Below are 16,470 nucleotides of genomic sequence, written 5' to 3'. Positions count from 1 at the left end.
GTTTACCCTCAACCCTATGATTGAGGGGAGGGTCTCTGCCTGGGCCTGAGGACAGTGCCAGCAGGAACCAGATGCCCAAGGGTGTTGGGGGGTCATCAGCCGTGTGCACAGGTGGTCTGGACGCTACCCTAAGGGGCAGAAGGAGAGGGAGGGGGTTTCTAATTTTCACCACCCTCTTGAGGGAGTGTGGTTGTTGGGAAAGGAGTGCTTTGAGAAGCTGCTTAGGGTGGGGAAGGAGTCCCCCGCCCCAGAAACTCCTCCCAGGGCTGCCAGCATCTGTCAGTCTCCCCTTGCTTGAGCTGTGGTTGATGAATTGGAGATCTGACTTTTTTTCCTGTTGGGGAATTGTGTTTTGTGCAAAATGCATGTCCAGTAAAGCCAGCACCCTGCTACCAACAGATGCTATGCATGGCTGGCCTCTGAGACAGAACCTTGAGAAACCAATGGAAATGTACCCATGGGGGTAAAGGGGTCTCTTTATCTAAATTCAGACAAGAGTTTGCTTCCAGATACGGAGATTTCAGATACTTTTCCGTCTGTGGCTTGTGGCTTTAGATTGGTTAAAGCAGATCCCTACCTTTTAAAATTTTTTTTCTGAGGAGGAAGTAGGTAGTTTTTTAAATACCCTGAAGCCACTGAGTTCAGGAGCTGAACTCCCAGGATCCAGGGTTTTCTTCTTGGTTTTGCAGCCACTTCCCCTGTGACCTTAGGAACCCTTGAAAGGGACTCCAGGGAGTGAGGAACTCTGAGCCCCAAGCACTCTCTCCAGCAGGGGACATACTCAGCTGTGGCCCACGACTTACATGCCATGGAGCGACACCCTGGGGATGTTGAAGGGACATTAGCAGACTTTCTTACTCCTAGGCGACTCCTTCTGCCCCAGCCTGGCTTGACTCTTCCCCCTGGGCCTCAGGGGCACGTGTGCAGGCATTACAGTTACTGCAGACTGGGTGTTGATTGTCTGCAAGGCAGCCCCTCCAGGGTTGGGGGCCTCCTGAAGGCAGAGGAGAGTGTAGGGCTCAGAACTCTGGAGTTGTCTTTGGCTGTGTTTGCTTCCAGTATGAAACATTAGATAACATGTCTTAACAGAGAAAATGGCATCCCTGCTAATTAGTGCTCTTAGGACTCTCAGATAAAAGGGCTTCAAACTTTTAACAGGCTCATTACAAACTTGGGTGAGACCACTGAGGAATTAAACCTGAATTTACAACTTTCTGAACAGTAGGCCCAACCAGCAGTTGCTTGGGAGAAGCTGGGTCCATCAGTAACTATTTGTGGAATGGAAGAGCGCGGTTATACAGGGCACAGGACAGCTCAGAGTTCATGGAGACTTTCTTGTGCCTTATTTCACTTAAATTTGGCAACAGGTCCTGGGAGGCATGGGGATTTTTATAAGCTGGGGGACCTGAGTCTCAGTAGGAAGGAGTCCTCTCCGAGAGCACGCAGTTGGCAAGCAACGGGGCGGGATTGGAGTCCAGGATGGCAGCTTGGAGATGGGGGCTCACGCTGGTTCATTCCTACCTGTTGGGACACAGTTGCAAAGAGAAGCAATGTCATGTTTTTTAAAAAAAGTTTTCCCTAGTAAAAGCGCATAGGGACACCCATCTCAGTAATCCCAGGATCAGGGCCACATACTTCTTTAAAAAAAAAATTGCTGTTGGAATATAGTTGATTGACAATACTGTGTTAATTTCAGGTGTACAGCCAAATGGATGAGTTATACGTTACCTATATCCACTCTCTTTTAGGTCTTTTCCCATGTAGGCCGTTACGGATGTATTGAGAAGAGTTCCTTGTGCCATTCAGTAGGTCCTTATTAGTTATGTGCTTTATGTACCATAATGTGTATATGTCAATCCCAATCTTTTCAGTTTATCCCCCCTTCCCTGCCGGTGACCGTAAGTTTATTTTGTACATCTGTAGCTCTGTTTTGTAGAGAAGTGTACATACTCTAATAACGGGTGTATTAGATAAAACCTTCGATCACCTGGGACTAGAGCGCTTAGAGTGTAGACTCTTGTCTCACCAGGAGCGCTGTAAGCAGACTGTGGTGGATGTGGACTTTGCTTATTATTCAGTTTGCCCAGTGTCTCTTATGTGCCCCCAAACAGGGTTGGGAGCAGTGGAAGAGACCCTTTACCACACTCTAGTGGGAGCTTCAAGTTTGGCTGTGGGAATGTAGGTATCTATATATCACATTGGCAATAATTCGTGCTTCTTTTCTGTGGCCTATAACACCAAACGGAAGGTTTTGTAGGACCTTGAAGCTCAGGTCTCTGTGTGCGCTTTAGAAGGAAGCTTTTCTTTTGTTTTGCTTCCTGCCTGAGAGAGGCAAGCCCAGGCCACTTTATTTTGATCCAGGTCCTCACTAAATGGGGAGTCCCAGGATTCTTATTTCCCTTCATCTTTTTTTCCCCCTTGTTTTAGAAGTCTTGGAAGTATCATTAGTAAAAGTCACTAGCTGACAGGCATGAGGCTCTTTTGGCCTAAAAACCCAGTTAATAGAGTGTGTCCTACTTAAGACTCCAGGGCTGTCAAGGCGGTGGTGCTCCGGGTTGCCTTTGTGGCTGTTCCCCTTCATTCAGAGCGTGGTTTGTAGCTGCTCAGCCCACGTTTTAAAGAACACTGCACTGTGGAGCTGAGGTTGGGGCTCATGGGGGCACGGTTTTCGGGGCTTATGGTCCCAGCCTGCTTTTCAGGTCCCGAGTCTACTATATAGCACAGGGAACTCCTCCTCGTCCTGAAACTTCGGGGCACCTTGAGTTCCAGCGATTACTGATGTGATTTAACTGAGTACAGTTAAGAGTGATCATTTTTAGATTTCTGCAGCATCAATTTTTCCTTGTTTTTGAGCCTTATGTAGGTGTTTACAGCTAGGAGAGATCTTGGGATCAGAGGTCAGGGAGAAGGTCATCTGGAAGGACCCTCGTTTAGAGCTGTGCTCCCAGGGCCGTTGGGGCTAGGTTTCCCCACAGACCTTCTGAGTCAGACTTTGTTAGGACGGAACAGTGAATCTGCATTTTTTTTTTTGTTAATTTCCTGGGTGTTCCAGATGCCCCTAGTCTGAGAACCACCGCTTTATAGCACATCATTTCACAGCTCAGGAAATTGGGGGTGGGAGGGTAGGAGTAAGCTGCTTCCGTAGTGCCTCCTTAGGGGCAGAGCTGACTCTGGGACCACATGCAGTCTCTTTGCAAGTCTGCTAGCTGTCCCTTAGTGCCCACGCTGTTAACTAAAAACCAGTGGTGAAGCGTAGTCATCCTCTCAGAGTCCCTTGGACTGCAGGAGATCCAACCAGTCAATCCTAAAGAAAATCAACCCTGAATATCCACTGGAAGGACTAATACTGAAGCCAAAACTCCAGTACTTTGGCAACCTGATGCAAAGAGCTGACTCACTGGAAAAGACCCTGATGCTGGGAAAGATTGAGGGCCAAAGGAGATAGGGACCGCAGAGGATGAGATGGTCGGATGGCATCACCAACTCAATGGATGTGAGTTTAAGCAGACTCCAGAAATAATGGAGGAGGGAGGAGCCTGATGTGCTACAGTCCATGGAGTTGTAAAAGTTGGACACAACTTAGTGGCTGAACAACAACAATGAGTAAATAAGACCTGTTTGTAAGCCACACCCTCGTCCGAGCTCAGAACCTGACCCCAGGCTTATCTAGTAATAATACCTGATATTTGTGAGGGCAAGTTTTGGCTCATCTGAGGCGATTTTTCCCGCTTTTCATCCTGGCCTTCTCATGGAGTTGTTTGGCACCTGCAGAGGATTTTAACGTAATGCCCAAAGAAGAAGAATTGGCCGGTTCATTTTATAAATTAGTGCAGTGAGATAGGCAGTGGAGTCAGGCTCTGATTTCCTAATTGGATTTTGTATGAATGTATTCCTGATGGCTCTGCCCACGGATAAGGATAATGAGCTGAGCTGACTGGAGGGTAATTCTGTGATGCTGTCACCGCTCCTCAGGAAGCGAGGCAGGCGGTGATGGGGAGGCCGGGCCGGCCGTCGTCCGCTTGGTCATCTTGCTGGCACCCTGTCCCTGTCGCCCGGCCTCACAGAAGCGAAACCCCCAGGAGACGGAAGCCCCGTCCCCAGCGAAGTCAGGGCGGGGCAGGTAGTGCGTCTTCTATGAAAGATGCCGGCCAGCAGAACCAAGAGGCTTGGGCTTGAACTTGAGAACACTTCTTACGGGACTAAGGAGACATGTTCTAGACGTTTCCTAGGATAATTATAAACATTTATAATATATATTTATTATATATATTTGTATAGAAAGAAAGTGAAGTCACTCAGTCGTGTTCGACTGTTTGCGATCGCATGGACTGTAGCCCACCAGGCTCCTCCATCCATGGAATTTTCCAGGCAAGAGTGCTGGAGTGGGTTGCCATTTCCTTCTCCAGGGAATCTTCCTGACCCAGGGATCGAACCCAGGTCTCCCGCATTGCAGGCAGACGCTTTACCGTCTGAGCCACCAGGAAAGCCATTTGAATGTATACTTACTTTAAATACATAGTCATATAAATACTTTAATATAAATTAAACATTTTAAAGTCTTCCCCGCCCCCCACCCCGGAAAAAAAGTACATCTTTCCTTTCACTAGACTCTGATGAAACACCACAGAAGGTAAAAAGGGCAGTGTGGCTCTTTTGGGTCCTCAGTTTGGTTCGTAGACCTGAAGCATTTACTGCTGACAGGGCTCTAACAAGAGCAGAGTGGGAGCGGAGGCGGCATCAGCACCCCGTGCAGACCTTATCGCGGGTGGGTGTTTCACTCAGGTTTAAATTTTTGTTCACGTAAAAGTGTTAGTTTTCTAGTCCATAGACGTGAGATGGTTTTTTAAAACTTACCTCAGGCAGTGTTTTCTAAACAAAGCCCGCCACACACCCCCACCACCACCCACCAGAGCATCAGGGCTGCCTGCCTTCTTTTAGATACGACAGTTGTGAAGAGATGCGTGGGGTTTTTATTAAACGGCATGAATGAGCCATTCGTTCACTCGGAACCGGGAGTACAGACCTCAGAACTATAGGAAAGCAGCCTCCGGGCCTCTCCCAGCCTCCCTTCTTTCCAGCTTGGGCCCCTGACGCCCCCGCCCCGGCCTACAGCGACCACGCGCTTCCCTCCACTGACCCCAGCGCCGCACTGCTCCCAAGACCCAGGCCGGGTATTGGCTGTGCTCTCACAGCCCCCGGGGCAGGCAGGCTGTTCCTCTGCCCTCCTCCCTTTTTCCTTCCCTTTTCTTCCCTTTCCATTTTCAATTGAGGCACAAAATATATTCAGCAAGATGCATAAAATGTATTGGCAGGCCCGCCCTCAGACCTTCTGGATCCAGGGGCTTCCCCCAGGAGTGGCCAGGCCTTACTCGGCCAGGCCTCTCTAAGGTTTCCAGGCCCCGGAGGGTCTGAGGCGGAGGCACAGCTCACAGCAGGGTGGTGGGGGGTGGCCGCCCTCACGGGTTCAGCCTGGGTGGTGTGGGTGGACTGAGGCAGGAGATGGGCAGCGTGGGGGCTCCCGAGACGAGGAGACTGAGAGAGACTGCTCTTACATATGGGTGTACACATTTATCTCCACCACCCAGAGAGAGAGAGAGCTTTTGCATCTCCTCAGAGGGTCCCTTCCCAGACGATTACCATTTCCTCCAGGTGCGTCCACCTTCCCGACTCCGGTTACCACTGGTTAACTGAGTCCTTCAGATTTGATTCCTTTGACCCTTGGGTGTCTTGAGTCGAAGCATCCTGTGCCTGTGTAAGAAGGGACTGCCTTTCAGCCCCCTGGGCAAACCCCTCTCCATGGGCTCTCGTAACAGCTTACTACAGACCTGTGAAGTGGGTGTTGCTAGCTCCACTTTCTAGCAAAGGGGATTAAGGCTCAGAGAGGTGAAGAGACTTACCCCCAATGAAAGAATGGTTACTAACAGAGGTAAGAAAGAAGGCAAGCCTTCTTTAGGAAACCCCACCTTACTAGAAAAGCCCAGGTGGGCCCCTGTGCTCTCCAGGTGGTCATCCTGTTTGTTTCACGCAGACCCCGGCCTACAGGGATTGGGCCTTGCTGGTGTAAACCACGGTACCCAGTAGCTTGGGAGCAGGGTGTTCACCAGGGGCCAGCCAGCGGACGAGGGCGGCTAACTTGCCCATCTCTGCTCTAGTGTGTGGCCAGGAGGAGGCCAGCAGGGACACCGCCCCCCGCACTTGTCCAGGCTCCGCGCCAGGCTGGAGGGATGGTGCCCCAGGGCGAGGACGAGGTGCCCAGCCGGCCTGTGATGAGTCAGCACTCGGCAGCACAGGCCTCCTTCAGCGCTGCTGCCGCCTCCCTTCTGGTGCCCGTCTCGTGGCAGGAATGCGCTTCTGAATGTGACGCCTGGACCCACTCCCTGCTCTTGGGTGACCCTAAAGTTAAGCAGGCTAAAATAATGCCGCCACCCTGAGCACGTGGGTATTCTAATCTGAGAGTACCGCCTGTCTGCCGGTGTCCCCAAGGACATGGCAACACCCGGGCCTCTCCTGAGTGCTGGGAGGCCCGCTGGGGCGGCGGGCTCAGCAGGAGGGCAGAGAGAGGTTCACGGGTCTGAAAGATCTAAGGTCCAGGGCTTGCCCTCCTTGTGACCAGCTTCGCCTCAGCGGGAATAGAGCCTCAAGCCTTCTGGTGTTTGCCGTTCAGGGGCATGCCTCGTAAGGAGGCATAATAGTTTGTCCACTTGGATGCGTGGAAGTGGCACGAATCCTCAGCCCCCTCCTCTGTGAAAGGACCCTCTAGATGGTCAGGACAGGAAGCCACAGGGGTCCCTGGCTTCAGTCACCCAGCCTCTGCTTGGTGAGGAGTGACATTGCCTGGTGAGTGACTGGCCAGCCTTGTTGTCTGAAACAGGATCTTTCTCTGTGGTACATCTGGAACTTGGCCTTCTCAAGGGTCCCAAAATAGCCAGGCCACTGAAGGGAGAACTTCATGAGAGGACATAGGAGGGACCCCAGCCGCTCCTCGCCAAGCAAGCTTTGTTGGCATCACAAGACCGGCACAACTAATCCCCGGGTTTTGTTCTCATCCTGTGCCTCTTCTGCATTCCTTGGGTATCTCCCTTTCTTGCCTCTTGTTCTGAAAATATTCCTGAGGAAGCTGCCTGCCCGCCGCTGCCCCTTCTCTGCAGATTTCTGGGCTGTGGCCTGTGTCAGGGTCCCACGTGAATCTGCGTTGTCAGGAAATGTGAGGACCGTTTAGGAAGCCGAGATGCTGGCTGTAATCCCCTTAGCAAGTTGGCATTGGACCCTCCTAGCATCTTCTGATCTGGGTCTCTGAAGGTTTGGGAGGTTGTCGGGGACTCTCCTGTATGCAAGGCTGCCTTGTCATCCAGAACAAAAACCTGTCTTACCAGTTCGGGAAACTGGAACTTCTCCTGTGCTCCACAGATACCTTACTTGTCTCTTACTTTCTCTTGATGCTTCTGATTCTTAAACTCCTGGGCCAACAGCAGCTTCAGCAAGGGAGGAGAGGTCTGGAAGAAGTAGGGGATCAGGGGAGGTACCCACAGTTTCTGTGCTCAGCTGTCCTAGCTGGCACTGTGGGGCCCAGAGTCACTCTGGAAGATCGGAGCACGTGGCATTATGCTTTCTCCTGCTCAGGGCTGTTTCCTTCCCAGTTTCTAACAGGTCTGTGTGTCTCCTCTCACTTTTAGGAAACCGCATCCTCTGCAAATGGGCCTTCGCGGGAGGGCGCCAGGCTGCTGCCCACTAGAGAAGGTCATGCCGTGTACCCCCAGCTCCGGCCAGGCTACATTCCCATCCCCGTCCTTCATGAAGGCGCCCCGAGCCGGCCGCACCCTGTCTTTGCATACTCCCAGCCCGGGACGCAGCGCTTCCAAACCGAGGCAGCTGCGGCGGCTCCCCCGAGATCCCAGTCGCCCCTGCGGGGTGTGGCGGAAGCCAGCCAGCCAGATAAACCGAGTGCACCGGCGGCAGCTGCTGCAGCGGCCCAGCCTCCAGCCTCCCATGGACCCGAGGTAAGGAGAGGCCTGGCTCACAGGCCTACATGACCGTGACCTGTGCAGGCAGGGGGAGGAGATGGCGGGGAGCTGGGTTTCGTGCTTCCTGGGCTGCCCCAGACCACAGATGACCCCAGACCCTCATGACAACCCCGTGAGATGTGGGGCATCCGGGCCCGGCTGGCGTCACCCAGCAAAGATCGCTTGCTGACAGCCCCATGTCCCCCCAGCATTTCACAGGCTGGTTTTTCAGGTGAGCAGAGATTGTAGTTTGTTTCTGAAGCTCCGGAATTGGGGCTCAAGAAGGGGTAACAGCTTGGTCCAAAAGCATAAAGTCGGAAGTGGCATTGCAGGGCCTGGAAGCCTTGCCTTCTGGCTCCTCCTATGACACCTCTCATTCCCACTGAGCTTTGTGTGTCAGAAACACAGAGAGGCTCTGTGTCGTTTCACTCAGTTCAGTGTTCACGGGTGAGTGTTAACTGCTCGGAGCTACGCTGATGTGAAAGTGAGACCGCATGCCTGTCCTCACAGTGTCTGCTGTTTAAAACAAAGCATAAAATTATTTTTTCAGGTTTTAAGCCTGAGGTCAGCACTTCCTTGTACTAACAGTTAAAGCGTAGTCCTTAACCTGGTTCTTAGCTGAGACTTGAAGGCCAGTGGACCCCAGCAGGAATCCTGAGCCATAGGCCCTCTGGGTTTTCCTGTTGGGACACCATCCCACTGTGTCCCCCGCGCTGCTCTTGAGCACAAATGCTCACTCCACGTGAAAAACATAGTTAATGGAGGCATCAGGTGGTGCGGTGGTAAAGAACCTGCCTGGCAGTCAGTGCAGGAGAGGCAAGAGACGTGAGTCGGATCCCTGGTTTGGAAAGTTCCTCTGGAGAAGGAAATGGCAATCCACTCCAGTATTCTTGCCTGGAAAATTCCATCCACAGAGGAGCCTGATAGGCTACAATCCATGGGGTTGCAAAGAGTCGCACATGACTGAGCACACACTCACACAGGAGGCACTTACCCTTTCTTGGAGAGGCAGTACCTATATTTGTAATGTTTTTGTTGTAAAAATCAAAAGTGATGCGTCAGTCAGAGAAATCTTCACAAATTTAACCTAGCAGGGGCCTTAGAAGCCAGCTGGGGAAACACTCTTCTGCTCTTCCAAAATAGAAAGTAGGCTGTCAGGAAGGGAGAGGGGCCTGGCCTGCCTTGGTCCACATGGTGACGTGGTTCCCGCTGGCCCCTGGGTTCTCTGGGGATAAGCAGGAAAAGAGTTCAGGAAAGAGGAAAGGAAATGACAACAATAATTAAAACTTAGTGAGCACTTCCTGTGGGTGGTGCTGGTGCCAGACACACCCACTGATTCTTTTACAGAATCTTCAAGTTAGGTGAGGAGGGGTTACTCTTTTCTGTACTTTAAACGTAGCTCATTAACAGTAAAGAATCTGCCTGCAATGCAGGAGACCAAGGTTCAGTCCCTGGGTCCGGAAGATCCCCTGGATGAGGGCATGGCAACCCACTCCAATATTCTTGCCTGGAAAATCCCATGGACAGAGAAGCCTGGTGGGCTTCAGCCCACGAGGTCGCAAAGAGTCGGATGCGACTTTGTGACTGAAACAACAACAAAGCTGTCGGGCTGTTGAGAATTTGAGCCCAGGCCTCTTGACTCCTGAGTTCCCAGTCTTAACAGTACATGTGGACACTGGAAAGGCTTAACAGGTGGGAGGTTGTATTAAGCCTGCCACCCTGAGCAGGCACGTACTGCGGGCAGAGTCGGAGAGCCAGGCAAGGGTTCACAGGGCCATGTGTCTGCATTCTGTGTCTTGCAGCGGTCCCAGTCTCCAGCGGCCTCAGACTGCTCCTCGTCCTCCTCCTCAGCCAGCCTGCCCGCCTCCACTGGCAGGAGCAGCCTGGGTGGTCACCAGCTCCCCCGGGGCTACATTTCCATCCCTGTGATACACGAGCAGAATGTCACCCGGCCGGCAGCCCAGCCATCCTTCCACCAAGCCCAGAAGACACACTACCCAGCTCAGCAGGGCGAGTACCAGACGCACCAGCCCGTGTACCACAAGATCCAGGGGGATGACTGGGAGCCCCGGACCACGTGGACCGCATCCCCCTTCCGGCCTCCTGTCCGGAGTACGTCCAGCCGGGAGGGCTCTCCAGCCAGAAGCAGCACACCAGTGCCACCCCCGCCATCTGTCCGTGTGCAGACCACGGTCGACAGGCCTCAGGTATGGGAGTCGGTGTCGCAGATGGGCTGGGGTGGCATCTCTCCAGGGCCGGAGGAGCTCTATGCAGGTGTCCTGGGTCCCCTGCCCTCATCAGCCCTTCCTGGGGAGACCGAGATCCTGGAAAAATGCTGGTCACCAGCAGATGCGGGCGAGGGCTGTGAACCTCTGGTGCCTTCTATAGCTTTTGCTTGTTCTTTGTAGCAGCTGCCTCAGGGGCAGAGTTCCAGCCACCGTGATGGGGAAAGGTGGGCAGAGCATGGCGTCACACATCTGGGGCCCTACCCTTTCAGGGCCCTGCCACACCCCACTCCACACTCCAGCTGCAGCCTCCATCTCCTGCCTCACGGATGCCCCTTCTGCACCCTGCTGGCCCTTTCGTCTGTTGTCTCCTCTCTTGTTTCTTTGCTCACACTGAACCCACTTCCCGAGATGCCTCCACAATCTAAACTTTTCCCATCCTCCAAGGGACAAGCCAGTCTTGTCGCTTCCTGATCTTTTCTCAGGGTGCCTAGTCTCTTACAGTTCAGCATCTGATTATTCTCTGCATTTCAGAAGTGTTCATCTGCTCTCTTCGGCTCTGCTCTGACCTTGACCACAGGCAGCATGTCTTACCCTTTGCAGTAAAGGACTGTGTTGCCCAGCTGATGCCCGGCCGGCTGGGTGGCTGGGAAACCTTCCTGCCTGTCTGGTGAAAGTCACAGGCAGTGCCTGTTTAACCTTCAGTAGAGGCATGCACTAGCTTTCCAGGTGGCACTAGTGGTAAAGAACCCAGCTGCCAATGCAGGAGATACGAGATGCAGGTTCAATCCCTGGGTCAGGAAGAGTCCCTGGAGGAGGGCATGGCAACCCACTCCAGTATTCTTCCCAGAGAATCTCATGGACAGAGGAGCCTGGTGGGCACAGTACATAGAGTTACAAAGAGTCGGTCGTGACTGAAGCGACTTAGCACAGCACACAGCACAGAGATGTGCAGGCACTGATTCCTAGGGGAAGCAGTCTTCTAGTTTTAGAGCCGCAGAATACCCCGCAGCCAGGGCCCCTCAGCTGCTGAGTGAATTCTTGACCACTGTTCTTGAAAGGAAAGTCCCCTGTAAACAAATGGAGGGCATCTTCTTCCTACAAATGGGGACACTGTCCAGGGCCCTCTAACAGAGTGCTTTCCTGTTACTGGCTTTTGTTTTTGTTTTGTTTTTGGCTTTTCTATTTGGAAATGATTCCAACCTCACAGAATGGAAGCCCAGTATACGTGAAGGTCATGAAAGCAAAGATTCAGCCATATTCACTGTTAATGTTTTACTCCACTTGCCTTGTCATTTTTCCTCTCTCCATATATTATCTATATTTTTGTTTGAGATTTAGTTATAAATAACATGCCCCTGTCCCCTAAACATGACAGCAGGTGTTTTCCTAAGAGAGCTACCTTCTCATTGATAACTACATTAGAGTGATCAGATGTAGTACAGTTAACATCCTTACGACATTACTGTCTCATACACAGTTCGTTTCCACATCTCCTGTAGAGCAGTTTCCCCTTTGTTCTAGGATGCAGTCTAGGATCGTGAGCATTGCATGCAGGTGTCATTTGCCTTTAGTCTCCTTTAATCTGGATCAGTTTCTCGGTCTTTTTCTGCTATCATGACCTTGAAAAGTTTTTGAAAAGTACAAGCCAGCGGGCACACCCCCTCTTAAGTGTTTCTAAAGTCACTTATTCAGCTATTGCTTTAAAGCCCAAGGAGAGGCATGTGGCTAGTTCATGAATGCCAGGGGCCAAAGTTGAGGACTGCTGGTTGGCAGAAGAGATTTGATGGAAAAGGAGGCTAGTGGTGTTCAAACAGCCACGCGTCCGTCAGATCTTTAACTTAAACTCAGTAATCCTTTCAAATGGGAAAGAAGTGCTCATTTGCCAAGCTGGCAATGTTTCCTCTCATATCTTTCCTATATATTTTGTGTAATTGGTGAAACAATATTTCATCCTATTTCTACTTAATCTTATTGTTTGTAGTGGCCTCCCTTTCACAGGTTATTCAGAGATCCCATGTTGGAGGCTTGCAAAGATTTGACCTAATTGAACATTATAGTGGGATATAATGTTTTTAATATGGAGTACTTTACAAGTATTATAGTCTAACTCCTGTTTCCCAGTTGATGAAATCAGAGTGTGTGAGTTTTTTTTAGATATTCACTTGAATGCTGGGTGAACCAAGTTACTTCTGTTGCAGGCATAGTTCATTTGTTAAAACACGCCTCTGGCTTATAGTCACATTAAAGAGCATCTCAGCCTCTGTAGCCGTGCGGTCAGTGTGGAGGTGCTGTGCTGTGCCAGTATCAGCTCTGGCACAAATGCGTCCAAGCAGAAGTCTTATAGGGTTACCCATTTGGGGCATCTTGCTTATTCTCAAAAAAATACATCAGTCTGGGCAGAAACCACAACGCTGTCATAGGTTTAAAAAAAAAAAAAAGACGATTATAACTTTGCTGAAACAGGAGATGGGAAGGTCACACCTTGAGCAGAGACTTTCACGCAGAAGAGGGCAAGTGGCAATTATTACTCCACGGCTCCATCCCCTGAAAGTCTGAGTCACCCAGGACTTTGCTTTGAGCTGAAGTAACTCAGGAGTCAGCATGAGTTTGAGGTATTTTCCTTTTTGAAAAATTACGTTGGTTTTCTTTTCATTGCCGTAAGAATTCCATCTTCAGAAAAAGTAAGAGAGAACAGACTGAGAGACCAAGGTAACAAACGGAAGCGTAACAATGGTTTGGTTACGTATAATGCATGTGTGCTTGTCATGCTAAGTGTCTTCAGTCATGTCTGATTCCTGGGGACCCCATGGACTGTAGCCTGCCAGGCTCCTCTGTCCATGGGATTCTCCAGGCAGGAATACTAAAGTGGGTTGCCATGCCCTCCTCCAGGGGATCTTCCTGATCCAGGGATCGAACTCAACATCTTTATGTCTCCTGCATTGGCAGCTGGGTTCTTTACCACTAGCCCCACCTGGGAAGCCCCATTATACATGATGAATACCATATTTTATTCTTGTGACTGGTGTCAGTTGACTTTGAAAATCTCTTTTATACTGTTAAACTTTTTAAAAGTCGTTCCCATTTCCTTCTAGTCAGTACTAGCTACAAATGACCACCTGTGACTCTCAGCCATTAAAATTGTCTGTGTCCTTGCCTCTTTCCCACAGCCCATGACCCATCGAGAACCTTCGCCTGTTCCCCAGCCTGAAAACAAGCCAGAAAGCAGGCCAGGCCCAACTGGACCAGATCTCCCTCCTGGACACATCCCGATCCAAGTGATCCGAAAGGAGGTGGATGCTCAACCTGTTTCGCAGAAGCCCCCGCCTCCCTCTGAGAAGGTGGAAATAAAGGTTCCTTCCGCTCCGGTGCCTTGTCCTCCTAGCCCTGCCCCTCCTACCGTCCCCTCTGCCGTTCCCTCTGCCATCCCTTCTGCCGTCCCCTCTTCCCCCAAGAATGTGGCTGCAGAAGAGAGAGCAGCCCCTAGTCCTGCCCCTGCAGAAGCTGCACCCCCTAAACCAGGAGAAGCTGAAGTGCCCCCAAAGCATCCAGGTGTGCTGAAAGTAGAAGCCATCCTGGAGAAAGTGCAAGGGCTGGAACAGGCTGTGGACAACTTTGAAGGCAAGAAGACGGACAAAAAGTACCTGATGATAGAAGAGTATCTGACCAAAGAGCTACTGGCTCTGGATTCTGTAGACCCAGAAGGACGAGCTGATGTCCGCCAGGCCAGGAGAGATGGGGTCAGGAAGGTTCAGACCATCTTGGAAAAACTTGAACAGAAAGCAATAGATGTCCCGGGTCAAGTCCAGGTTTACGAACTCCAGCCCAGCTCGCTTGAGACCGATCAGCCGCTACAGGAGATCATGGAAATGGCTGCAGACAAGAGCAAGAAGAGTGCTGGAGACGGAGAAGACCCCAAAACCGAAACCCAGCCGCCGGAAGCCAAAGCAGCAGCAACTCCAAACCCCAGCAGCACAACAGACACAACTGCTAACCCGGCAGCACCGTAGTCTCCACGAAGTGAAGAGTCACCCCGGAGACTGGGAACTGATTGTGTGCTTTAGGAATTATAAGTTGCATGCATTTCAGGGACTTAAAATCATTTGGTTTTTACTCTTCATAGCCGCTTGGTACGCAGTAACTTGGGTGGAGGCAAAACACACTAATAAAAGGGCTAAAAAGGAAAATGATGCTTTTCTTGTGTTCGTATTCCGTACAAATAAAGAAGTTGCTTGTTACAAGTTTAATAACCCCATAGCTTGTTTTGGAGCCTTCTCTGTATGGGCCCCATGTGTTAGCCATGGATGTGAACTGTCTTTCTAGCTCTGGATTGAAGGAGTTTTTTTTGGCAGGGGGAGTAGATGGGGAGTCAGTTTCTCATCACTAAATATGAAGCCCGTTTTTCAGAAATGTTGCCATTTTAATGGGATGATTTTTGTCATCTAATAGCTATGATACTTTAGATAGAATAAAATGTGTAAGGAGCCATAGAGATATCTGTATGTGGGATGGCTTTAATGCTATGTGTAAAAAAAAAGGAAAATAAAGTAATAATGTAACTCAAAATGTCTTCTGTGGTTTCTGAATTTTGAAGAGTGGCAGCATCAAGATAGACTTGCACTGGCTTCAGGAAAAATAAACAGCGGATGCATTTACAAGCCTGCTCTGGGATTTGTGACACCCCTACTGGTGTGGCCCATGAGAAAATGAGTCTTGGTCATTTTTCTGTCTCAGGTTGCAGCCGGAACCTGGGAAGACCCAGGGCTATAAACCCAGGTAATGGGAATGTGCCCATCACACCTCTCTGACTGCCGCAGCTGAGGTGCATCTCTGCCCACCTGGCCCCAGGCCACCTGCAGGTCTCACCAAGCAGCTGCGTGGGTTCAAAAGTGCACAGAGAAACCAGTTTCCAGTATTGCCTGAGGTTGGCCCACGCCTTCCTGGAGTCCAGGTCACTGGGGCTTGGGCACGTGTTCTGTGAGTGTCTTGGGGTCATCTTGATCTGACATTTCTCTGAGTCACCAAGCCAAGCTGGGACCAGGTATATCTTCCCAGATTGGGTTCCTCGAAGTCACTGGGGTTAGGGATCAGATGCACTGTGAAGCCACTGGAGGGGAAAGGATCTTTCTGGACTAATGTATTTTAAGAGCTTGGGAAGTATCCCAGCTCCAGAATGTGGAGATACGTTTTGTCACATAAGTGGAAATTGAGAAGAAAGAGAAAGATGGGCCTGAGATCTCAGCTGTGAGGAAGCCTGCTGAATCCCTGAGCTGAATTCCTCATGACTGTATTGAGTTTAATATTGGTGCCTGACAGTGCTGCACAAAAATACACGCTGGTGTGCTTGCCACTCAGCCTGATGAGAAAGGCTGAAGTCATTCGCATGGGAGTTCGCCAACATCTTTACGCGGTGAACTCATTTGAGGAGTATAAGCTGACGGCTAACAACAACAACGATTCTAGAAACACAAGTGTGTAAATAAAAAGAAGCAAAAAGCCTTCTGGACTGTTTTTCACTAGATGAATCAGTGTAAAGAATGCGACCATCTTTTTGATGACTTGGGCATCTATGCTCAGTTCAGTCGCTCAGTTGTGTCTGATTCTATTTGACCCCATGGACTGTAGCACGCCAGGCTTCCCTGTCCATCGCCAACTCCCGGAGCTTACTCAAACTCATGTCCATCAAGTCGGTGATGCCATCCAACCATCTCACCCTCTGTCGTTCACTTCTCCCTCTCCTTCAATCTTTCCCAGCATCAGGGTCTTTTCCAATGAGTCAGTTCTTCGTATCAGATGGCCAAAGTATTGGAGTTTCAGCTTCAGCATCAGTCCTGAAACTCCAGTACTTTGGCCACCTGATGAGAAGAACTGACTCATTAGAAAAGACCCTGATCCTATGCTCAGTGGATCTCAACGTAAAGGGTTCTTATGTGGTCACTGAATGAGGTGGATATTTTATCGCTGAAGATCATCAGCAGGTAGCCCTTTGGTGCAGTTAGAATGTTTTCAGCCATCAAAATTAGATGGCACGTGGGTATTGGGCAGGAGTTATCCAGCCTGTGTTGGCGGTCCCTTGGCCTTGCATGGTGGTGACAGGCTGAGTGTAGGGCTGGCTGCAAGGCTCTTGTTAATGTGCCTATCTTGCCTCTGTGGGAGTCAGGGACATAAAGCAACTGTCTTGCTAGTGTCAGAGGGGTTTGGCTTATTTAATTATGCCAATGCTTTTTAAGAGAACGTTTTAGTTC

At 50.6% G+C, this 16,470-nt stretch overlaps 1 protein-coding gene across 1 annotated transcript in view; it reads left to right on the top strand.

Moving 5' to 3' along the window:
- The window catches only part of BAG3 (BCL2-associated athanogene 3), a 23,374-nt gene extending 8,583 nt beyond the window's left edge, over positions 1–14,791 (top strand). Inside the window, exons 2-4 of the mRNA XM_010859255.1 lie at positions 7,674–7,997; positions 9,803–10,207; positions 13,396–14,791. Coding sequence (XP_010857557.1) covers positions 7,674–7,997; positions 9,803–10,207; positions 13,396–14,235 — 1,569 coding nt within the window. The 3' untranslated portion in view covers positions 14,236–14,791. The remainder of the gene's footprint in view (positions 1–7,673; positions 7,998–9,802; positions 10,208–13,395) is intronic.
- Positions 14,792–16,470: the final 1,679 nt, after the last annotated feature.

The sequence above is a fragment of the Bison bison genome, unplaced genomic scaffold (assembly GCF_000754665.1).
Source record: "Bison bison bison isolate TAMUID 2011002044 unplaced genomic scaffold, Bison_UMD1.0 scf7180017864456, whole genome shotgun sequence".
Lineage (NCBI taxonomy): Eukaryota > Metazoa > Chordata > Mammalia > Artiodactyla > Bovidae > Bison > Bison bison.
Note: the sequence above shows the minus strand (reverse complement) of the source record. Positions and strands in the feature narration are given on the sequence as shown.